The 25304-nt window shown below is 42.2% G+C and overlaps 2 protein-coding genes across 2 annotated transcripts; one reads left to right on the forward strand and one right to left on the reverse strand.

Annotated features, from left to right (window-relative positions):
- Window positions 1–406: 406 nt before the first annotated feature.
- On the reverse strand, window positions 407–3417 carry si:dkeyp-51f12.2 (uncharacterized protein LOC100151460 homolog). Its single transcript, XM_065002777.1, has 3 exons — window positions 2764–3417; window positions 2383–2669; window positions 407–2261 (listed from the first exon to the last, which is right to left on the reverse strand). The coding sequence occupies exons 1-3, from the start codon at window positions 2848–2850 to the stop codon at window positions 2039–2041; spliced, it is 597 nt and encodes a 198-aa protein (XP_064858849.1). The 5' UTR covers window positions 2851–3417; the 3' UTR covers window positions 407–2038.
- Window positions 3418–4450: 1033 nt separating this feature from the next.
- dhcr24 (24-dehydrocholesterol reductase) lies at window positions 4451–24688 on the forward strand. Its single transcript, XM_029686351.2, has 9 exons — window positions 4451–4958; window positions 16239–16394; window positions 16486–16591; window positions 19966–20084; window positions 22006–22269; window positions 22390–22533; window positions 22944–23141; window positions 23574–23752; window positions 23880–24688. Exons 1-9 carry the CDS (start codon window positions 4728–4730, stop codon window positions 24031–24033), a joined length of 1551 nt encoding a protein of 516 aa, XP_029542211.1. The 5' UTR covers window positions 4451–4727; the 3' UTR covers window positions 24034–24688.
- The last annotated feature ends 616 nt before the right edge of the window (window positions 24689–25304 follow it).

Consider the following 25304-nt stretch of genomic DNA (forward strand, 5'->3'; position numbering starts at 1 on the left):
AAAGTTTGGGAGAGGCCCCTTTCCTGTTTCAGCATGACAATGCCCCTGTGCACAAAGCGAGGTGCATACAGAAAGTGTTTGTCGAGATTGGTGTGGAAGAACTTGACTAGCCTGCACAGAACCGTGACCTTAACCCCATGGAACACCTTTGGGATGAATTGGAATACGCCAGGCCTAATCGCCCGAGCTCTCTAATCCTCATGGCTGAATGGAAGCAAGTCCCTGCAGCAATGTTCCAACATCTAGTGGAAAGCCTTCCCAGATTAATGTAGGCTGTTATAGCAGTAAAGAGGGGACCAACTCCATATTAATGCCCATGATTTTGGAATGAGATGTTTGACGAGTAGGTGTCCACATACTTTTGGTCATGTAGTGTATGTTGCATGAATTCAGTGGAAATACAATGGAATAAAAAAACGATTTAATGATTACTCTCCCAACTTCACACATTTTCAACATATATTTTCCTCATTCTACACATGACAAGCAGTTCCCTTATTCCACCACATGCCACTGTGCATACGCAATGTCATGGCTGTGCTTAAATTTGTGCAGCCTCAATCATATTTCATATTGATAAATCTCACACTTTGCGTGGAAATTATCCCAAGCATTATTTACACACAGATTTGTGCCTATGCATTATTGATAAATGAGGCCCCTGGAATCTAATTCCTAAATTCATAGTCTTATACAACAAAATTGCACAGAATAACAATATGTGCATTTACAAAGTACCATAACTCAATCATTAATCAGCCAAGGAGATACATCTCTGGGCTGATTTTGTATGTGGAGACTGTTTCTACATACTACATTCTCCTTGTGGCAGAACAGGTGGGTCATCATGTGTTACAGATTGACCATGCAGAGCCTTTAAGGGTCATGTCTAGATGGGATACAGCTTTTGTCAAATTTGACGTCAAACGTTTTATTTTAGCTAACCCTTTTCCTAAACTTAACAACCTGCTACATTAACCTAAACCGCTGCGTAAATTCTATGCTTGATCTGAAAATGTGGTAGGAGTCACCATTTGGAGGGTGTGACGCAATTTCGTGGCCTCCGGAGTCGTGCAGAGGCCAAATCCATACCGCATCGCCATGCACCTCCCAAATGTTGTAACCATGTGGAGGGATCCATATAGCGCTGTATAGTCCTGCATTGACATGATTGGTTGACGGTAGATGGGGGCGGGAGGTCCTGTACAAACACAAACTCACTTCCTTGACAACTTACTTCATAACAGTTCTACTCAACAGCTCTGCGCTGATCTGCGAAGCACAAGAAGTATGAATGCCCTGATTTCTGCAGAGGCCGTTTCACCGTAAATGCTGCACGGCAAATGCAGACGACAGATTGACCATGCGTCGCCTTTAAACCTGCTAAGAAAATTCTATGTTGACTGAAGCTGTATCCCTGCTAGACAAAACCCTTTAGAGGGGGCTGGATGTGGTATTTGTATGGTTTTAATTGTCTAGCATGTCGACTGACCACTAGATGTCCTCGCAGACACATTAATGTATCACATTTGGATTTCAAAAGGACTACTAGATGACATGAAATCATTTCAAGTATTCAGACTATTTTGTTGAACTTTACATAATTAAATAGTATTTAACTTTTATATTCTGTTACACATGCATATAATCCAGCTGAATTTGTAGCGCAGAGGATTGTCTGAGCATTCTGGTGCAGGGAGTCCACCACAGAATGAACTGTAAAGAGCTAGCAGAGGCAGGGAAAGGCACTGCGGACATTGAGTGTGGTTTGCACTTTTGGGCTATTCCATCGGTTCCTTTGCACCAGGCAAACTCAATGTCTCATTTAAAAGGTAGCTTGTGAAAACATGCTCAACTACAGGTTGTTGAAGACAGACAGATAATATGCTGCTCAGAGTGTTGCTTTAGGGCAATCTCCTATTCCTGCCTTTTCCTATGGGCTGACAGCTGATTGGAAGAGCCTGAGTGAAGGGTGTGGCCACAGTATTCCTCCTCCAGTGTGGTGGGTGGAGGCAGTGTGTGGGCCTGTCTGGTGATGTCACACCTCAAAGCTGATCTCCCGTGATCGGCCAAACAGGGGTTCCGAGGCCAGGTGTGTGTCTGAGTAGGCGCGGCGCAGGTGGGTGGAGCTACAGGTGGTCTTTATGGCGACCTCGTATGGAGGTGGGGGGCCCAGCCCGGGGGGGTAGTGGGAAGGGGGGCTGAGTGGGGGGTAGTCCACATCATTAGCCCCATACACACCTCGCCGCTGGTGCTCGGTCCTAGACACAAACACACACACATAAAGGACAGTTACAGTACATGCACCGTGCATTGTAACCTTTCATTGACCTTTTAATGTACTTTCAATTCAACAACAACAATTCAAGAAGGATGCGTTACCTCTGCAGTAGGGCTGACTGGGACTCTGGGAAGTGTCCAATAGGACCACGGGGGCTGAAGAGGACATGTCCCAGGTCAGGATGGGCGTACCGGCCAGGGTAGTTGAGGTCTGGGTGTGGGTAGGGATAGTTGGGGTGTTCTCCCTGGTGGGGGTATTGGGGGAAGTTGGGGTACTCTCCCTGGCTGTACTCTACCTGGTGCTTGTTACTCATGGCCCAGAGAAGCCCCAGGATCAGCATGACGGCTCCCAGCACCACACAGCACAGAGAGAACGCCTGCAGGCGGCTCTGTAATTATAATACATAACATTATTTTATTGTTAGCCATAATCATAACAGTAATAATAATAGATTGTACATTGTATCTCTTTATGGTACCCACCTGTGAGGAGGTGAGAAAGGCAGTGGAGCCGCCTGTCGCGATGAGAAAGACTCCGAGGAAGATGGCGCCGTGGTGGAGGGAAGGCATCGCTCTGAGACCTCCGGGGATGAGGTTTGTGTGTGTGTGTTAGTTTCTGTGGTTCAGGGAAGGCATCTCCCTCTCTATGGGATCACCAGGGATGTAACCGCCTGGTAAATAACCTGTTGGGCGTGTTCTGTTCTGGTCAGTTCCATGGGACCAGGTCCCATTCCAAGTGTGGTTCCCAGGTCCGTGTGGGTTATTTGGAGTCAAGAAGCAAAGGTGATGAATGGATTTGAAGTTAAATGAAAGTTAAAGTTGAAAAACATTTGCACAGAGTCTCATTATCTTCAGGTACAGCAGTAGAAATACAAATGAAATGGAGGAAATGTTGGTTTTCTTTTATTCCTTCCAGACTGGATGATGAAATGAAGACAAAAGATGAGGTGATCACCATCAATTTCTTTTAGAATAATAGAGACCCATTTTCCAATGATATCCAGAAGCTCACATAAAAAATGGTCAATATCATACAGTTTCTTAAATGAAGACACTGAAAGCAGGAGAGAATCATCCGGGAGGGCTGAGTGAGTGTGTGAGAGAGAGAGAGAAACAGAGAGAGAATTAGTGTGTGGTGTGCGTGTTCCGGGCAGGAGAGACAGACGAGTTGACAGCAGAGCCCATTAATTACTGGCGCCCCACCCTCTTGTCTAATGTGTGTGTACAACTCACCAGGCAAGTAATGCTCCATTCATGTGTGTGCATGTTTGCATGCCTCGGTGTATGTGTATTCGCATGTTCACTCCTTTTCATATGACCCTACAACTGAAAGTGAATTAAACTGAAAACAATCAGTCAGAAATCTCTCCTGTGCCAGTGCTTGACTTGGACTGAAATAGGAGTCGATACTCATTTTGGGTACCGGTACTGTTTATATTTAGGTGCAGGAGCTCCACAATACATTTGAGCTACTATTCTATTAGAGGAACAGGAGCTCAAGCAGTAGAACATTTGAGGTGTTGGTACTCAGCTCCGGTGAGCTCCTCCTGCCCAAGTCAAGCATGGCTCCTGTCACTGTGACAGTTCATAGATGTGGCTAAAGCTATGTATCCAGACCTACCTCACTGTATGGATAGGGTATATGGTATTATTTATCTAGTTTGATTTCAGACTAATAGTTAACTATGGATATTTAAGGATGTATTCGCACTGTATTCACACATTCAATTTCTTTTCATTGGTTAGGGTTTCATGTATCCTAATAATCAATGTAGTTTTATTACCTGTTTTATTGTAGTTTTATTTCCTGGCTATATGATTGCAATAACTACTATTGTAGTTATATGGAAGTTATAATAGTTTATAGATGAATTAATATAGCCTATGTTTTTCATATAGTTTAATAATTGTATCATGCATATAATAGGATATTGAAATACTGTAGGCCTAGTTTAAAATAATTGTATTTGTTTTTACAACGTTTTATTGATTTACAACAGTTAGGTAATACATGATATGTTAATGAAGGCATGAGCAGGGGGTGAATGGTGTGACGAGCTTTCTGCTCTCTGATTGGACGAAGCGCGCCGACATGCAACTGGAGTTATCCCGATTGACGCATTGTTCGCCAATGAGCACCGGCCAGAGGCGGGGCAAGCCGACCACCCAACCAGACTCGCATATCAGAGAGAACGACAGGAGTGGCTGGATTCTAACTTCAAAATTTACACACCTATCTATGTGTTTAAGTGTGTGTGAATTTATGTGTGTGTACGTGTTGGCATAAACAATCTGTGTTGGATTTTAAAAGCAGAAGCTTTTTAATCTTGCATCGCTCGCTCCCAACTAAAGGTCATAGAAGATCGATTGTTCCTAGAAGGGATTTTCTCTCTGGAAAAGTCCCATTGGACCATCATCAGGCCAAGTAGACCAACAGAGCGGTAAAAATGGATCCGTTGCTGTATCTTGGTGGACTGGTAGTACTATTTCTGTTGTGGATCAAGGTGAAAGGCTTAGACTACGTGATCGTTCATCAGAGATGGATATTCGTCTGTCTGTTTCTGCTGCCGCTCTCAGTCATATTTGATGTGTATTATTACCTGCGCGCGTGGCTCATCTTCAAGATGTGTTCCGCACCTAAACAGCACGACCAGCGCGTACGGAACATCCAGAGACAAGTAAGAACACGAGGCTGAATATCAATTATGTATGCACTCCTGTGATTATACTCTATTTAAATAAACTGTTAATATTAAAGGCCCCGAACAGTCATTCTAATTCCCATGTAAAATAGCCTCTTGTGTGACTAAAATATCACCCATAATATTTGTTTTGGATAGGAGTGGAAATTTATTTGAGAAAATTACTAACTACCAGGAAGTTTGAAAAGACAGTGTGAGTGGGCTTGCCTTGACTGACAGCTATAAAACGCCTATGTCAAGCAACTTGGATTCAGTGTTGCAATAATCATCAAGAACATTTGGTGATACACAAAGCAACTCAAACAACATTGAAATTGCATCAATGATGTCAACTTTTTTTTATATATACATCTCCCGTTTGGCATGTCTCTTGTTATGTGGTTCACAGCAACACTGACTGATGTGTTGACTTGACAACTGTGTCCGGGTTTTGAACGGCCCTCCCCCTTTTCTTCCATGCTGGCTGAAGCCCTAGGTAGCCAGTAACTAGCTAACACCAGACACAGATGAAGCCCTGGGTAGCCAGTAACAAGCTAACACCAGACACAGATGAAGACCTAGGTAGTCAGTAACTAGCTAACACCAGACACAGATGAAGACCTAGGTAGCCAGTAACTAGCTAACACCAGACACAGATGAAGACCTAGGTATCCAGTAACTAGCTAACACCAGACACAGATGAAGCCCTGGGTAGCCAGTAACAAGCTAACACCAGACACAGATGAAGCCCTAGGTAGCCAGTAACTAGCTAACACCAGACACAGATGAAGACCTAGGTAGCCAGTAACTAGCTAACACCAGACACAGATGAAGCCCTAGGTAGCCAGTAACTAGCTAACACCAGACACAGATGAAGCCCTGGGTAGCCAGTAACTAGCTAACACCAGACACAGATGAAGCCCTGGGTAGCCAGTAACTAGCTAACACCAGACACAGATGAAGACCTAGGTAGCCAGTAACTAGCTAACACCAGACACAGATGAAGACCTAGGTAGTCAGTAACTAGCTAACACAGACACAGATGAAGACCTAGGTAGTCAGTAACTAGCTAACACCAGACACAGATGAAGACCTAGGTAGCCAGTAACTAGCTAACACCAGACACAGATGAAGACCTAGGTAGCCAGTAACTAGGTAACACCAGACACAGATGAAGACCTAGGTAGCCAGTAACTAGGTAACACCAGACACAGATGAAAGGGGAAACATGTAAGTATCTTTGCCAGAGATAAATAGGGTAACATTTTAAATATATTTGCTGACACCCTACTGTAACCCTACTGTTGGCACCAGTAGAGTAGCTATCTAGCTATATAAACTACGCCCCTCTACAAACACGCCTTCTTCAATGTTGGTTACAAAGCGGTACTTATTTAGATTAGGTAAGAGAACATCATGTTATCATTGGTGTATTAAAATGAGGGTTAGGGTGATGTCACCTTAACCCCTTAATAGTCCCACCTCCTGAATCGAAGTGTTTGACATGGGGGAGGGGACCAGTAACTTTATGATCAAACGTTATCAAAGTAGAAGCAACAGTGATTTTTCATAATTTGGTCACCATACTGTACTTTGATCTGGTTTAATTCAAATGTCATTGATCAGGACTCTCAATTCCATTCCATTACACATTAGAGTCATTGGACGAAGGTGTCTTCTATAGGGGGGGGTTTTGTTAAGATCCCTGATGCTCGGTCTGAAGATGAATATGCATCGCTTGCTGTACAGTTTTGGAAGCATAAGGACCTTATCTTTCATATCAGCGAGAAATCATTAAAAAAAAGTTTATATTGATACACGCCTTGATAGGGTTAGTGTTCCTACACGGCCGTGTCTCCATGCTACAGCGCTTGTTTAAGGAAAACAGACGGAAGACAAGAGGCGACCAACTGTGCTAATTAGTTATCTAGCATGTGGTGTAAGTGTAACTCAGGAAGTGTAGCAGAAGTGTCGTTTCGTCGGATGGACACACCCATAGCTGAATGGATCTGTGCAAACACTAGCTGTAGTAGTTATCTTTTTTATTTGAAGTATTGTTTCTCACTGATGAAAGATAAGGGCCATATGTTTTGAAAGCCGTATCGCAAGCAAATATGCGTAGGCCTACTGTCTTAATAAAACGATCACCATTTCCAGATGTTGGACACCGCGTTCAGAAAATCAGGTTGCAGCAGTCTGTTGTTTACCCCTGCCTGAACACAGTGCAGCAACATCAGGATGTAGCAGTCTGTTGTTTACCCCTGCCTGAACACAGTGCAGCAACATCAGGATGCAGCAGTCTGTTGTTTACCCCTGCCTGAACACAGTGCAGCAACATCAGGATGTAGCAGTCTGTTGTTTACCCCTGCCTGAACACAGTGCAGCAACATCAGGATGTAGCAGTCTGTTGTTTACCCCTGCCTGAACACAGTGCAGCAACATCAGGATGTAGCAGTCTGTTGTTTACCCCTGCCTGAACACAGTGCAGCAACATCAGGATGTAGCAGTCTGTTGTTTACCCCTGCCTGAACACAGTGCAGCAACATCAGGATGTAGCATTGGCCATTCTAGCATGGTGGTGGAAAATATTGTTTTATTAAGACAGTACACATATTTTCCCAGTTCTTTTAGGTCGGTGGACCATTAAATTGAGTTGAGGAAACCGATGCCTTTGTAGCCTGAATGAAGGATGTTTTATGTATGAGCCGGTCGCTGGGGGAAACAATTTCATAGCCAGCTGAGCACATTGAAGTCAAAATCAGATTAAACAAGATAGTGCCATCTGGTGGCCGGTTGGGCCTCTACTAGAGGTCGACTGATTAATCAGAATGGCCACTTAATTAGGGAAGATTTCCAGTTTTCATAACAATCGGTAATCAGCATTTTTGGACATCGATCATGGCCGATTACATTGCACTCCACGAGGAGACTGCGTGGCAGGCTGACTACCTGTTATGCGAGTGCAGCAAGGAGCCAAGGTAAGGTGCTAGCTAGCATTAAACGTATCTTATAAAAAACTATCTTAACATAATCACTAGTTAACTACACATGGTTGATGATATTACTAGTTTATCTAGCTTGTCCTGCGTTGCATATACAGTGGGGCAAAAAAGTAGTTAGTCAGCCACCAATTGTGCAAGTTCTCCCACTTAAAAAGATGAGAGGCCTGTAATTTTCATCATAGGTACATTTCAACTATTACAGACAAAATTAGAAAAAAAATGGTAGGATTTTTAATGAATTTATTTGAAAATTATGGTGGAAAATAAGTATTTGGTCAGTAACAAAAGTTTATCTCAATACTTTGTTATATACCATTTGTTGGCAATGACAGAGGTCAAACATTTTCTGTAAGTCTTCACAAGGTTTTCACACACTGTTGCTGGTATTTTGGCCCATTCCTCCATGCAGATCTCCTCTAGAGCAGTGATGTTTTGGGGCTGTTGCTGGGCAACACGGACTTTCAACTCCCTCCAAAGATTTTCTATGGGGTTGAGATCTGGAGACTGGCTAGGCCACTCCAGGACCTTGAAATGCTTCTTACGAAGCCACACCTTCGTTGCCCGGGCGGTGTGTTTGGGATCATTGTCATGCTGAAAGACCCAGCCACGTTTCATCTTCAATGCCCTTGCTGATGGTAGGCTTTGTTACTTTGGTCCCAGCTCTCTGCAGGTCATTCACTAGGTCCCCCCGTGTGGTTCTGGGATTTTTGCTCAACGTTCTTGTGATCATTTTGACCCCACGGGGTGAGATCTTGCGTGGAGCCCCAGATCGAGGGAGATTATCAGTGGTCTTGTATGTCTTCCATTTCCTAATAATTGCTCCCACAGTTGATTTCTTCAAACCAAGCTGCTTACCTATTGCAGAACTAGGTCTTCCCAGCCTGGTGCAGGTCTACAATTTTGTTTCTGGTGTCCTTTGACAGCTCTTTGGTCTTGGCCATAGTGGAGTTTGGAGTGTGACTGTTTGAGGTTGTGGACAGGTGTCTTTTATACTGATAACAAGTTCAAACAGGTGCCATTAATACAGGTGACGAGTGGAGGACAGAGGAGCCTCTTAAAAAAGAAGTTACATGTCTGTGAAAGCCAAAATCTTGCTTATTTGTAGGTGACCAAATACTTATTTTCCATCATAATTTGCAAATAAATAAATTAAAAATCCTACAATGTGATTTTCTGGATTTCTTTTCTAATTTTGTCTGTCATAGTTGAAGTGTACCTATGATGAAAATTACAGGCCTCTCATCTTTTTAAGTGGAGAACTTGCACAATTGGTGGCTGACTAAATACTTTTTTGCCCCACTGTAATTGATGCGGTGCCTGTTAATTTATCATTGAATCATAGCCTACTTCGCCAAATGGGTGATTTAACAAGCGCATTCGCAAAAAAAGCACTGTCGTTGCACCAATGTGTACCTAACCATAAACATCAACGCCTTTCTTAAAATCAATGCATATTTAGTTAATATTGCCTGCTAACATGAATTTCTTTTAACTAGGGAAATTGTCACTTCTCTTGCGTTCTGTGCAACAGAGTTAGGGTATATGCAGCAGTTTGGGCCACCTGGCTCGTTGCGAACTGTGTGAAGACTATTTCTTCCTAACAAAGACAGCCAACTTCGCCAAACGGGGGATGATTTAACAAAAGCACATTTACGAAAAAAGCACAATCGTTGCACGAATGTACCTAACCATATAAACATCAATGTCTTTCTTAAAATCAATACACAGAAGTATTTTTTTTTTAAACCTGCATATTTAGTTAAAAGAAATTCAGGTTAGCAGGCAATATTAAACTAGGGAAATTGTGTCACTTCTCTTGCGTTCTGTGCAACAGAGTCAGGGTATATGCAGCAGTTTGGCCCGCTGGCTCATTGTGAACTAATTTGCCAGAATTTTACGTAATTATGACAACATTGAAGGGTGTGCAATCTAACAGCAATATTTAGACTTATGGATGCCACCCGTTAGATAAAATACGGAACGGTTCCGTATTTCCCTAAAAGAATTAACGTTTTGTTTTCGAAATGATAGTTTCCGGATTTGACCATATTAATTACCAAAGGCTCGTATTTCTGTGTGTTATTATATTATAATTAAGTCTATGATTTGATAGAGCAGTTTGACTGAGTGGTGGTAGGCAGCAGCAGGCTTCTAAGCTTTCATTCAAACAGCACTTTACTGCGTTTGCCAGCAGCTCTTCGCAATGCTTCAAGCATCGCGCTGTTTATGACTTCAACTTTATCAACTCCTGAGATTAGGCTGGCAATACTAAAGTACCTATTACAACATCCAATTGTCAAAGGTATATGAAATACAAATGGTATAGAGAGAAATAGTCCTATAATTCCTATAATAACTACAACCTAAAACTTCTTACCTGGGAATATTGAAGACTCATGTTAAAAGGAACCACCAGCTTTCATATGTTCTCATATTCTGAGCAAGGAACTTAAACATTAGCTTTTTTACATGGCACATATTGCACTTTTACTTTCTTCTCCAACACTTAGTTTTGACATTATTTAAACTAAATTGAAAATGTTTCATTATTTATTTGAGACTAAATAGATTTTATTGATGTATTATATTCAGTTAAAATGTGTTCATTCAGTATTGTTGCAATTGTCATTATTACAAATATATGTATAAAAACCGGCCGATTTAATCTGCATTTTTTTTGTGGGGGGGGGGTCCTCCAATAATCGGTATCGGAGTTGAAAAAACATAATCGGTCGACCTCTAGCCTCTACTCTACTATCCTACATGTAAAGGCCTATTAATTGATAACTTGTGCAGTGCTATTACAATCTAAATTCTAACATGTTATATTATCTGGACCTTCACACAGGTTCCTGATAACAACCCCAGATGCGTGCGTGCGTGTGTTCCTAAACACAGATCCCTGATAACACCAGATGATAACAGATCAAATTATAATACATTTTATGTGTGTGTGTGACTGTGCTGTGAAATTCCTGGGGTGAGGGACCTTAATCCCCCTCTTCCTAAAGGGATTTTGGAAAGAACAAGGGATTTGGGAATGGATAACAAACTGTGCAGGGTTCACTGCGTAGATCTCGGAATGTGTGGCAGTGTGTGAGTGTATTCTGGGAGCTCAGCATTTCATCATGGTATCAGGTATTGTATTTACCTTGTGTCGGTTCAAAGTTCAAATTCTTGCTTCCATGTGTTATGTTCTGTAGGGATTAATTTACAGGGAAAAGCAGGAGTACGGCTTCAACAATTGGGCTATTTTAGCATGTAAATCTTGGTGGTGTAAAAAAAAAAAGTGGGATGCATGCCAGCAAAGCCACAACACTAAACAATACATTAATTGCACTATAACGGTGACACATGGTGCACACAAACTGTTAGGGCTTACATAAAGCTGTGTCCCAACAGCAGTCCCAACACCTTACCACAAAGCGTAAATGACGCAAAGCGTCAATACAGGAATAAGATCTAATCATACTTCACCGGCTCTGACGCTCGTCGGATGTGGCAGGGCTTGCAAACCATTACAGACTACAAAGGGAAGCACAGCCGAGATCTGCCCAGTCACGAGCCTACCAGACGAGCTAAACTACTTCTATGTTCGCTTCGAGGCAAATAACACTGAAACATGCATGAGAGCACCAGCTGTTCTGGAAGACTGCGTGATCACGCTCTCCGCAGCCAATGTGAGTAAGACCTTTAAACATGTCAACATACACAAGGCCGCAGGGCCAGACGGATTACCAGGACGTGTACTGCGAGCATGCGCTGACCAACTGGCAAGTGTCTTCACTGACATTTTCAACCTCTCCCTGTTCGAGTCTGTAATACCAACATGTTTTAAGCAGACCACCATAGTGCCTGTGCCCAAAAACACTAAGGTAACCTGCCTAAATGACTACAGACCCGTAGCACTCACATCTGTAGCCATGAAGTGCTTTGAAAGGCTGGTCATGGTTCACATCAACACCCTCATCCCAGAAGCCCTGGACCCACTCCAATTTGCATACCGCCCAAAAAGATCCGCAGATGCAATCTCTATTGCACTCCACACTGCCCTTTTCCACCTGGACAAAAGGATCACTTATGTGAGAATGCTATTCATTGACTATGGCTCAGCGTTCAACACCATAGTACCCTCAAAGCTATTCACTAAGCTAAGGATCCTGGGACTAAACACCTCCTTCTGTAACCGGATCCTGAACTTCCCGACGGGCCGCCCCCAGGTGGTGAGGGTAGATAACAACACATCCGCCACGGCAGGTTACCTTAGTGTTTTTGGGCACAGGCACTATGGTGGTCTGCTTAAAACATGTTGGTATTACAGACTCAATCAGGGACATGTTGAAAATGTCAGTGAAGACACCTGCCAGTTGGTCAGCACATGCCCGGAGCACACGTCCTGGTAATCCGTCTGGCCCCGTAGCCTTGTGTATGTTGACCTGTCTAAAGGTCTTACTCATGTCGGCTACAGAGAGCGTGATCACACAGTCGTTTAGAACAGTTGATGCTTTCATGCATGCCTCAGTGTTGCTTGCCTCGAAGCGAGCATAGAAGTGATGTAGCTCGTCTGGTAGGCTCGTGTCACTGGGCAGCTTGTGGCTGTGCTTCCCTTTATAGTCTGTAATAGTTTGCAAGCCCTGTCACATAAGACGAGCGTCGGAGCTAGTATGATTCAATCTTAGCCCTGTATTGATGCTTTGCCTGTTTGATGGTTCGTCACAGGGCATAGCAGGATTTCTTGTAAGCTTCCGGGTTAGAGTCCTGCACCTTGAAGGCGGCAGCTCTACCCTTTAGTTCAGTGCGAATGTTGCCTGTAATCCATGGCTTCTGGTTGGGGTATGTACGTACAGTCACTGTGGGGACGATGTCCTCAATGCACTAATTGATAAAGCCAGTGACTGATGTGGTGTACATCGGAAGAATCCCGGAACATGTTCCAGTCTGTGCTAGCAAAACAGTCCTGTAGTTTAGCATCTGCTTCATCTGACCACCTTTTTATAGACCAAGTCACTGGTGCTTCCTGCTTTAATTTTTCCTTGTAAGCAGGAATCAGGAGGATATAGTTCTGGTCGGATTTACCAAATGGAGGGTGAGGGAGAGCTTTGTACGCGTCTCTGTGTGTGGAGTACAGGTGATCTAGATTTTTTTTCCCTCTGGTTGCACATTTAACATGTTGATAGAAATTTGGTAGAAATGATTTCAGTTTCCCTGCATTAAAGTATCTGGCCACAAGGCCCGCCACCTCTGGGTGAGTGGTTTCCTGTTTGCTTATTTCCTTATACAGCTGACTGAGTGCGGTCTTTGTGCCAGCATCTGTCTGTGGTGGTAAATAAACAGCCATGAAAAGTATAGCTGAAAACTCTAGGCAAGTAGTGTGGCGCCGTTGATAGGACCTTGTGAAGATGCTGGAGGAAACCGGTACAAAAGTATCTATATCCACAGTAAAACGAGTCCTATATCGACATAACCTGAAAGGCCACTCAGCAAGGAAGAAGCCACTGCTCCAAAACCGCCATTAAAAAATCCAGACTACGGTCTGTAACTACACATGGGGACAAAGTACTTTTTGCAGAAATGTCCTCTGGTCTTATGAAACAAAATAGAACTGTTTGGCCATAATAACCATTGTGTAATAACCAGTCTCAACGTCAACAGTGAAGAGGCAACTCCGGGAGCTGGCCTAGGCAGAGTTGCAAAGAAAAGCCATACCTCCGACTAACCAATAAAAGATTAAGATGGGCAAAAGAACACAGACACTGGACAGAGGAACTCTGCCTAGAAGGCCAGCATCCCGGAGTCGCCTCTTCACTGTTGACGTTGACTGGTGTTTTGCGGGTACTATTTAATGAAGCTGCCAGTTGAGGACTTGTGAACTAGATTCTCTAACATACTTGTCCTCTTGCTCAGTTGTGCACCGGAGCCTCCCACTCCTCTTTCTATTCTGGTTAGAGCCAGTTTGCTCTGTTCTGTGAAGGGAGTAGTACACAGCGTTGTACGAGATCTTCAATTTCTCACATGGAATAGCCTTCATTTCTCAGAACAAGAATAGACTGATGAGTTTCAGAAGAAAGTTCTTTGTTTCTGGCCATTTTGAGCCTGTAATCGAACCCACAAATGCTAATGTTCCAGATACTCAACTAGTCTTAACAAGGCCAGTTTTATTGCTTCTTTAATCAGGACAACAGTTTTCAGCTGTGCTAATTAGAGGTCGTCCGATTATGATTTTTCAACGCCGATACCGATTACTGGAGGACCCAAAAAAAGCCGATACCGATTAATCGGACGATTTTATTTGTTTATTTGTAATAATGACAATTACAACAATACTGAATGAACACATTTTAACTGAATATAATACATCAATAAAATCTATTTAGTCTCAAATAAATAATGAAACATTTTCAATTTAGTTTAAATAATGCAAAAACAAAGTGTTGAAGAAGTAAAAGTGCAATATGTGCCATGTAAAAAAGCTAATGTTTGAGTTCCTTGCTCAGAACATGAGAACATTTGAAAGTTGGTGGTTCCTTTTAACATGACACTTCAATATTCCAAGGTAAGAGGTTTTTAGGTTGTAGTTAATATAGTATTTATAGGACTATTTCTCTCTCTACCATTTGTATTTCATATACCTTTGACTATTGGATGTTCTTAAAGGCACTATAGTATTGCCAGTGTAACTGTATAGCTTCCGTCCCTCTCCTCACCCCTACCTGGGCTCGAACCAGGAACACATCGACAACAGCCACACTCGAAGCAGCGTTACCCATGCAGAGCAAGGGGAACAACCACTCCAAGTCTCATAGCTGGTGACGTTTGAAACGCTATTAGCGCGCACCCCTCTAACTAGCTAGCCATTTCACATCGGTTACAACAGCCATTAGGCTGATAGGCTTGAAGTCATAAACAGCGATGTGCTTGTGAAGAGCTGCTGGCAAAACGCACTAAAGTGCTGTTTGAATGAATGCTTACGAGCCTGCTGCTGCCTTCCATCGCTCAGTCAGACTGCTCTATCAAATCATAGACTTAATTATAACATAATAACACACAGAAATACGAGCCTTTGGTCATTAATATGGTCGAATCCGGAAACTATAATTTTGAAAACAAAACGTTTATTATTTCAGTGAAATATGGAACCGTTCTGTATTTTATCTAACGGGTGGCATCCCTAAGTCTAAATATTCTTGTTACATTGTACAACCTTCAATGTTAAGTCATAATTACGTAAAATTCTGGCAAATTAGTTCGCAATGAGCCAGGCTACCCAAACTGTTGCATATACCCTGACTCTGCGTGCAAGAGAAGTGACACAATTTCACCTGGTTAATATTGCCTGATAACCTGGATTTCTTTTAGCTAAATATGCAGGTTTAAAAATAAAAAAATATATATACTTCTGTGTACTGATTTTAAGAAAGGCATTGATGTTTATGGTAAGGTAGTCGTCCAACGATTGTGCTTTTTTCCTCAAATGCGCTTTTGTTAAATCATCCCCCAGCATTGCATCGATTATATGCAACGCAGGACACGCTAGATAAACTAGTAATATCATCAACCATGTGTAGTTATAACTAGTGATTATGATTGATTGTTTTTTATAAGATAAGTTTAATGCTAGCTAGCAACTTACCTTGGCTTACTGCATTTGCGTAACAGGCAGTCGAGAGGCAGGTGGTTATAGCGTTGGACTAGTTAACTGTTAGTGTTGCAAGATTGGATCCCCCGAGCTGACAAGGTGAAAATCTGTCGTTCTGTCGCTGAACAAGACAGTTAACCCAGCGTTCCTAGGCCGTCATTGAAAATAAGAATGCGTTCTTAACTGACTTGCCTAGGTAAATAAAGGTATATATATATATATATATAAAACCCTTTTGCAATTATGTTAGCACTAGAGGTCGACCGATTAAATCGGAATGGCCGATTAATTCGGGCCGATTTCAAGTTTTCATAACAATCGGAAATCATTTTTTTGGGGCGCCGATTTTTTTTATATATATATATACACACATATATATACAGTGCCTTGCGAAAGTATTCGGCCCCCTTGAACTTTGCAACCTTTTGCCACATTTCAGGCTTCAAACATAAAGATATAAAACTGTATTTTTTTGTGAAGAATCAACAACAAGTGGGACACAATCATGAAGTGGAACGACATTTATTGGATATTTCAACCTTTTTTAACAAATCAATCAATCACAAGACCACTTGTGTGCAATTTACGAATAAATTGAGCTTAATCAATCTACAGTATAATACTGTCTGTGTGTTGCAGGTGCGCGAATGGAGGAAGGAGGGGGGGAAAACCCACATGTGTACAGGTCGTCCAGGCTGGCTGACTGTCTCTCTCAGAGTGGGGAAATACAAGAAGACCAATAAGAACATCATGATCAACATGATGGACATACTGGAGGTGGACACACAGAGACAGGTAGGAGATCAAACACACACACTGTAGCTCTGTATATAAAAGTGTGTGTGTGTGTAAACCCGTATGACCTGGACATGTGCATGTATAACAGGTGGTTCGTGTGGAGCCCCTGGTCAACATGGGCCAGATAACTGCTCTCCTCAACTCCCTGGGCTGGACTCTGCCTGTGCTGCCAGAACTGGACGACCTCACTGTCGGTACGCTACGCATCTCGTTACCATATCATCTGCATATCATCCTCATATATTGGTTGTATATGGCTCAGGTTATATTGTGTGGTGGTATGTGTTATTTTATAAACTGGGTGGTTCGAGCCCTGAATGCTGATTGGCTGACAGCTGTGGTATATCAGACCGTATACCACAGGTATGACAAAACATGTATTTTTACTGCTCTAATTACGTTGCTAACCAGTTTATAATAGTAATAAGGCACCTCGGGGGTCTGTGGTATATGGCCAATATACCACGTCTAAGGGCTGTATCCAGGCAATCATACTAGTAGTAGTATTTTAAAGGGTAATAAAAAAAACTGTGGTACGCATTAATGTTATAAAATGATCGTTCTATTTATCGTTATCGCATCAATTCAGGCAATTTATCGCAATATGGAATTTTGTCCATATCGCCCAGCTCTAGTATATACACGGATCTTTCCATGATACTGACCAGGTGAATCCAGGTGAAAGCTACTGTACGATCCCTTATTGATGTCACCTGTTAAATCCACTTCAATCAGTGTAGATGAAGGGGAGGAGAACGGTTAAAGAAGAATGTTTAAGTCTCGAGACAACTGAGACATGGATTGTGTATGTGTGTCATTCAGAGGGTGAATGGGCAAGACAAAATATTTAATTGCTTTTGAACGGGGTATGGTAGTAGTTGCCAGGCGCACCGGTTTGTGTCAAGCACTGTACCGCTGTTGGCTATTTCACATTCAACAGTTTCCCGTGAGTATCAAGAATGGTCCACCAGCTAAAGGGCATCCAGCCACTTGAAAAACAATCCAAATCTACACTGATTTGAAGTGGATTTAACAAGTGACATCAATAAGGGATCAAGGCTTTCACCTGGTCAGTCTATGTCATGGAAAGAGCAGGTGTTCGTAATGTTTTGTACACTCAGTGTATGGTGGGATATGTTGTTGTCCTATATAACGACTGTCAAATTGTCACCCAGAGGGGTATACTATGAAGGCAAATATTCTGAAATAACCTTTTATTTTCTTTAAAGATGAGTGTGAAATATGCATGGTCTAATTATCTCAACAACCAAAAACAAATATCTATGTTTAGCTTTCTTAATCTACGGGATCGGTGTCCCTATACTGGGACGGTTGAGCTAACGTGCGCTAATGTGATTAGCATGACGATTTAAGAAACAAGAAAATGTCTCAGGACATAGACATGTCTTATATGGTCAGAAAGCTTAAATTCTTGTTAATCTAACTGCACTGTCCAATTTACAGTAGCTATTACAGTGAAACAATACCATGCTATTGTTTGAGGAGAGTGCACAACAACAAAAAACTTATCACGGCAACTGGTTTGATACATTCACCTCTGAAGGTAAATAATGTACTTACATTCAGTGCTCTTGCTCTGATTTGTCATCCTGAGGGTCCCAGAGATAAAATGTAGCATAGTTTTGTTTGATAAAATCAATTTTCATATTCAAATGTAGGAACTGGGATCTACAGTTTGAACCCCTGCTGTCTCTGGCTCCACACCCATCCCGCCTGGCCATCTACATTTACATTTACATTTACATTTAGACATCTAGATGTGTGCCAGTTAGTGTATAAACTAATTATCTATCATGTGTGTAAACTCTTATGTTGTATTACCATATCATTTTTGTATGTTCTCTATAGTTATGTACTTGAAAATGTATCAATTGACCAATTCGGAACATTTGGGCAGACTTGATACAAAATATTGTCCAGTATATTAAGGCTTCACTGGATCAATCTGAAACTTTGCACACACACTGCTAAATCTAAATTGCGCCTAAACTGCAATATTATATGATGGCCTTTCTCTTGCATTTCAAAGATGATGGGAAAAAAGGAAAAAAAATATTAAAAACTCATGTTTTTTCGTTTGTATTATCTTTTACCAGATCTAATGTGTTATATTCTCCTACATTCATTTAACATTTCCACAAACTTCAAAGTGTTTCCTTTCAAATGGTATCAAGAATATGCATATCCTTGCTTCAAGTCCTGAGCTACAGGCAGTTAGATTTGTGTGTGTTATTTTAGGTGAAAATGGGAAAAAAAGGGTCAGATCCTTAAGAGGTTGAACCCAAACATCAGTAGTTATTTCTGGTTGTTTATCAAAGTTAGCTGGCTATATATGGTATACTCCTCTGTAGTTTAGCATTTCCATGGCATATCATCCATCACAGGGTTGTTATTTTGGGTTGTGATAACCATCACACTCTCTTATTGGATTGGATGATACATGGTTTATAGATGGTAGAGTTCCGAAGGTGAAACTCAGAGGAAATGGTTTCGGAAGTGCACAGCGCCCCTGGATCAGATTCCATAATGGTTTTACGGATCCATGAATGTTAGATCAACAGCTTAATGTTTTCCCATCAGCACGCTGTAGATGAATCTGGATTTCCACAGAGACTCTCTCTCTCTCACACACACACACACACAAAACCGAGGAACTGTTTCCTGCTCTCTGTGCTCTGTTTCCTGCTCTGTTTACCCTGCTCTCTTCTTTTTCACCTGTGAGGGTATTGAGTTCCCCGAATCCCTAAAGTGTCCTCACTTTTGTCAGTGTTGTTTTTGTTGTCCTGTGCTGTTCTATGTTGTTGTTATTATTATTATTATTATTATTATTTTTTTTTACAGTTTGTTATTATTCTGTTTTCAATGAACCGTCAGAATAAACAGCATTTGACAAATACCTTGTCAGTCCATATCACATAATAATAATCATTACATGCTTATCAATAACATACTGTAAGGAGCATTCATAGTACATGCAAGCAACAATTTACGCTACGCTAATTGATTCCAACATTATAAGAAAAACAAAAAAATAGGATGAATTTGAAAATAACCCTCCCCCCAAACACCACATCCCACCCGAGTGACTCTTTAGATTTAACTCCTCGTAGCAAGAGATCTTACACTTTTAGCTGCATTTCACCACATTAACAAGGTTCTTTCATTGTCACCTTGAGAATGAGAAGTGGACTATTCCAAAAGAACAATATATCTAAAAACTAGAAGACCCATTGGGAGCCAAGCCAGTGTATGTGGGGGCTTTCATCTTAAGACAAGGTACTGCTGTAGCCTAATGGTTAAAGCGTTGGGCTAGTAACCGAAAGGTCACCAGACCGAATCCCCGAGCTGACAAGGTAAAAACCTGTCGTTCTGCCCCTGAACAAGACAGTTAACCCACTGTTCCTAGGCCGTCATTGTAAATAAGAATGTGTTCTTCATTAACTGACGTTCCTAGTTAAATGAAAGTTATATTTAAAAGATACTATTCCTCCATTTTTTACGAAATAATCAAGCCTACTCCTCTCTCTCTCTCTCTCTCTCTCTCTAGGAGGTCTTGTGATGGGTACAGGTATTGAGTCGTCCTCTCATATCTATGGACTCTTCCAGCACATCTGTGTTGCCTTTGAGCTGGTGCTGGCTGATGGCAGCCTGGTCCGCTGTACTGAGGTGAGCATAGCTCTCTTTACTGTTTGACTCTTTGAGAGAACCTTGTAGTCGGAGACTATGTTAGTTATAGAACTGGAGGTCTGTATTATTACTAACACAGTAATACTACAGACCTCCAGTTCAATAACTAACACAGTAATACTACAGACCTCCAGTTCAATAACTAACATAGTAATACTACAGACCTCCAGTTCTATAACTAACATAGTAATACTACAGACCTCCAGTTCTATAACTAACATAGTAATACTACAGACCTCCAGTTCTATAACTAACAGAGTAATACTACAGACCTCCAGTTCTATAACTAACAGAGTAATACTACAGACCTCCAGTTCTATAACTAACAGAGTAATGCTACAGACCTCCAGTTCTATAACTAACATAGTAATACTACAGACCTCCAGTTCTATAACAGTAATGCTACAGACCTCCAGTTCTATAACTAACATAGTGATACTACAGACCTCCAGTTCTATAACTAACATAGTAATACTACAGACCTCCAGTTCTATAACAGAGTAATGCTACAGACCTCCAGTTCTATAACTAACATAGTGATACTACAGACCTCCCGTTCTATAACTAACACAGTAATACTACAGACCTCCAGTTCAATAACTAACACAGTAATACTACAGACCTCCAGTTCTATAACTAACATAGTAATACTACAGACCTCCAGTTCTATAACTAACATAGTAATACTACAGACCTCCAGTTCTATAACTAACATAGTAATACTACAGACCTCCAGTTCAATAACTAACATAGTAATACTACAGACCTCCAGTTCTATAACAGAGTAATACTACAGATCTCCAGTTCTATAACAGAGTAATACAGACCTCCAGTTCTATAACTAACATAGTAATACTACAAACCTCCAGCTCTATAACTAACATAGTAATACTACAGACCTCCAGTTCTATAACTAACATAGTAATACTACAGACCCCCAGTTCTATAACATAGTAATACTACAGAGCTCCAGTTCTATAACATAGTAATACTACAGAGCTCCAGTTCTATAACAGAGTAATACTACAGACCTCCAGTTCTATAACTAACATAGTAATACTACAGACCTCCAGTTCTATAACTAACATAGTAATACTACAGACCCCCAGTTCTATAACATAGTAATACTACAGAGCTCCAGTTATATAACAGAGTAATACTACAGACCTCCAGTTCTATAACTAACATAGTAATACTACAGACCTCCAGTTCTATAACTAACATAGTAATACTACAGACCTCCAGTTCTATAACTAACATAGTTATAGAACTGGAGGTCTGTAATATTACTAACAGAGCAATACTACAGACCTCCAGTTCTATAACAGAATAATACTACAGACCTCCAGTTCTATAACTAACAGAGTAATACTACAGACCTCCAGTTCTATAACAGAGTAATACTACAGATCTCCAGTTCTATAACAGAGTAATACTATAGACCTCCAGTTCTATAACTAACATAGTAATACTACAGACCTCCAGTTCTATAACTGACATAGTAATACTACAGACCTCCAGTTCTATAACTAACAGAGTAATACTACAGACCTCCAGTTCTATAACAGAGTAATACTACAGATCTCCAGTTCTATAACAGAGTAATGCTACAGACCTCCAGTTATATAACTAACAGAGTAATACTACAGACCTCCAGTTCTATAACAGAGTAATGCTACAGACCTCCAGTTCTATAACTAACAGAGTAATACTACAGACCTCCAATCCATTAGTAAACACAAGCCAACACCTAGCTAAAGCTAATCTGGAAACAAAGGTTTCGCAGTACAACAAGAGAGCGAAGGAAAGAGTTAGAAAGGAGGAGGATTGTTTCTGTCCTCTGCTGTGTCTCTCTTACAGGAGGGGAACTGTTGTTCTGTGTGTTTGTGTTCTCTAACAGGAGGAGAATTCTGACCTGTTCCACGCGGTTCCTTGGTCCTGTGGAACTCTGGGGTTCCTGGTTGCCGCGGAAATAAAGATTGTCCCTGCGAGGTTGTGGGTTCGTTTGCAGTATGAGCCAATCAGAGGGCTGGAGAACATCTGCCGTCGGTTCAGTGAGGCGTCTGAGGACAAGAACAACACATTTGTAGAAGGACTGCAGTACTCACTGGATGAAGCTGTTATCATGACTGGCACTATGACTGACACCGCTGAACCCGACAAGGTGAGAGAGGGAACGCGAGAAAGAATGACCGGGTACACTGAGAAGGACAAGCGAGGAGGAGAGTGCTGTCTGTCTGCAAGATCTAACCATATCCCTCCTCTGTGTGTGTGTGTGTTTCAGATGAACCGGATCGGCCTGCACTATAAGCCTTGGTTCTTCAAGCACGTTGAGAGATACTTGACAGAGAACAAGAAAGCAGTAGAGTACATCCCGCTTCGCCACTACTACCACAGACACACACGATCCATCTTCTGGGAGCTCCAGGTACACACACACACAATGCATTAGACAGATGATACAGAGTGACCCTTTTATCCTGCAGATTTCAGCATGTCCTCATATTCTCCCCCAGCTCATGCATTAGTCTCCCTAATGCATGCACACACACACTGCTATTAGGAAGTCATGTGTGGTTTGCTGGTAATTGTTTCTTTCCTAACCTTAAATGATGTTATAAATAATGTATTTTTTTTCTGGCAGACAGAGGATGTTGTTGTTGGGGAAGGGGGAGAGGATGGGTAAGGAGGCCGTTTTACAGCTTCCTGATATTCTATCCTTATTGAGGGTCGTGGTCTGTAGGGCGTACATTACAATAGCTAAACGTTTTGAAATGTACTGGACACCACTGCACTGCTGGAAAGCTGATTCCTGTTCACATGAATGTGTGTCTCCAGGACATCATCCCGTTTGGTAACCACCCAGTGTTCCGGTGGTTGTTTGGCTGGATGGTTCCTCCTAAGATCTCTCTGTTGAAGCTGACCCAGGGAGAGACCATCAGACAGCTGTATGAGCAGCACCATGTTGTCCAGGACATGCTGGTCCCCATGAAACACATCCAGACCGCTATCGCACGCTTCCACCAGGACATCCACGTAAGACACATACTTTGCATGATTCCACAGCGTAACATATACCCTAATAAATTAGACAAACTCAAGTGTGACTGAGTTGGTAGATCTCGTTTTAAGGGTGTGACTGAGTTGGTGCAGTATATCTCGTTGTAGGGGTGTGACTGAGTTGGTATGTCTCGTTGTAGGGGTGTGACTGAGTTGGTATGTCTCGTCGTAGGGGTGTGACTGAGTTGGTATGTCTCGTTGTAGGGGTGTGACTGAGTTGGTATGTCTCGTTATAGGGGTGTCATTGAGTTGGTGCAGTATGTCTCGTTATAGGGGTGTGACTGAGTTGGTGCAGTATGTCTCATTGTAGGGGTGTGACTGAGTTGGTATGTCTCGTTGTAGGGGTGTGACCGAGTTGGTATGTCTCGTTGTAGGGGTGTGACCGAGTTGGTATGTCCCTCCCTGCAGGTGTACCCTCTGTGGTTGTGTCCGTTCATGCTCCCCCCGGGCCGGGGGATGGTTCATCCTAAAGGTGAGGAGGCAGAGCTGTATGTGGACATCGGAGCGTATGGAGAACCCGGAGTTAAACACTTCCAGGCTAAAGCCTCGTGTAGACAGCTGGAGCAGTTTGTCAGAGAGGTTCACGGGTGAGTTTCTTAACACACACACACACACGTTACACACAAATATACCAACCCTTACACACACGCACCCCAACAGGGAATAGAGAGTAGGGAGTTAGGGTTCAGATTGATGATGTGTGTGTGTCTCCAGGTTCCAGATGCTGTATGCTGATGTGTACATGGAGCGCAGTGAGTTCTGGGAGATGTTTGACGGGACGTTGTATCACCGTCTGAGGAAGGAGCTTGGCTGTCAGGACGCTTTCCCCGAGGTCTACGACAAGATCTGCAAAGCTGCACGACACTGACCTCTAACCTCTGATCCTTTCAACTCTACCAGCAACAATATGAAGATGAGAGCCTTTTAAGGAGTGTTTGCACCATGTTCTCATCCTGTTTGTATGGTTAATTCCACTGAATGTGAATGTGCTGATGAAGCAAACACAGCCCTAACGCTTGCCTGTTTTGACGTCTAACCTCTGACCCCTAACCCCAACACCAGCCTCTAGCTCATAACCCTAGGAGAGACCTGTGCTGTCATTTGTTTGTTTTAACAGTCCTTAATTTGACTATCAAGGGGTATATTTCCTTAGTTCAAATGACTGGACATCTTACAGACTGTGGCTTTAATGATGTAATGCCCTCTGCCTGTTATACAACACATATCCAGTCTGCTCTTCCCTCTATCATGTGTTTAGAATCTACCCTGACATATGGAGCATGTTTCTTTGTGTCCACTGTGATCACATCACTCCGCCTTAAACTCATCTGATGATTATTGGTTCGCACGTCATCTGTAGTGTTTAATCCCATCACATTTTCCTCTGGCTTGTGGAAGAACAGTCACCTGTTCTCAGTCCGTGTGTGTGTGTGTGTGTTCAGAGAGAAAGGACGTCACTGCTTTTGTCCACATAAATGTTTTTGTTGATGTATGATAATAAAGTTTGATTTGTCAACAGTAAATCTCTCTACTACTTTCTACGGTACCAAACGTAGACATCTTACATTGATCAATATAGATTTGAGTATAGTTAAAAAACAAAACTTTGGAATCTGATGGTTGAATCCTAAGTCTGGGGCGTGCTGCTTGTGTGTATGCTGTGTGCCTTTGCAGCTGTCATCAAAGCGTTCCTTCTGGGCGGCACCAGGAAACTCTCCCTGAAACGCACAAGCTCTGTCAGAGAAAGGTCTCTCGTCTCATTTCAGGTCGGGTATCACTGTGTGTGTGTGTCTTACTGCTCGTCTCTGACAGGTTTGTGCCGGTATCTCTGTGTCTGGGATCTGAAGGAAGAGGTGTGGCCAATGTCAGTCTTACTCCAACTGTGCTTTGATTGGAGGAGAGGAAAGGAATACAGGGGTCATGGTTAGAGGTGAAGGGTTAGGTTTAACGGGGGGTAGAGGTGAGGAAGGGGTGTGACTCAGAAGTGCACGGGACTAGGAACACCTGAGGAGAGAGCGATGGAGAGGACAAATAAATGGGGAGAAGAGAAGGGTATTAGTTATTCTTCTACCATTTGGGTCGGGTTGGATGTTACAGGTTACCTAGAATGTTTGGAGCGCATTGGGACAGGGTTATGGG

This window comes from Oncorhynchus nerka, linkage group LG17, assembly GCF_034236695.1.
Source record: "Oncorhynchus nerka isolate Pitt River linkage group LG17, Oner_Uvic_2.0, whole genome shotgun sequence".
Lineage (NCBI taxonomy): Eukaryota > Metazoa > Chordata > Actinopteri > Salmoniformes > Salmonidae > Oncorhynchus > Oncorhynchus nerka.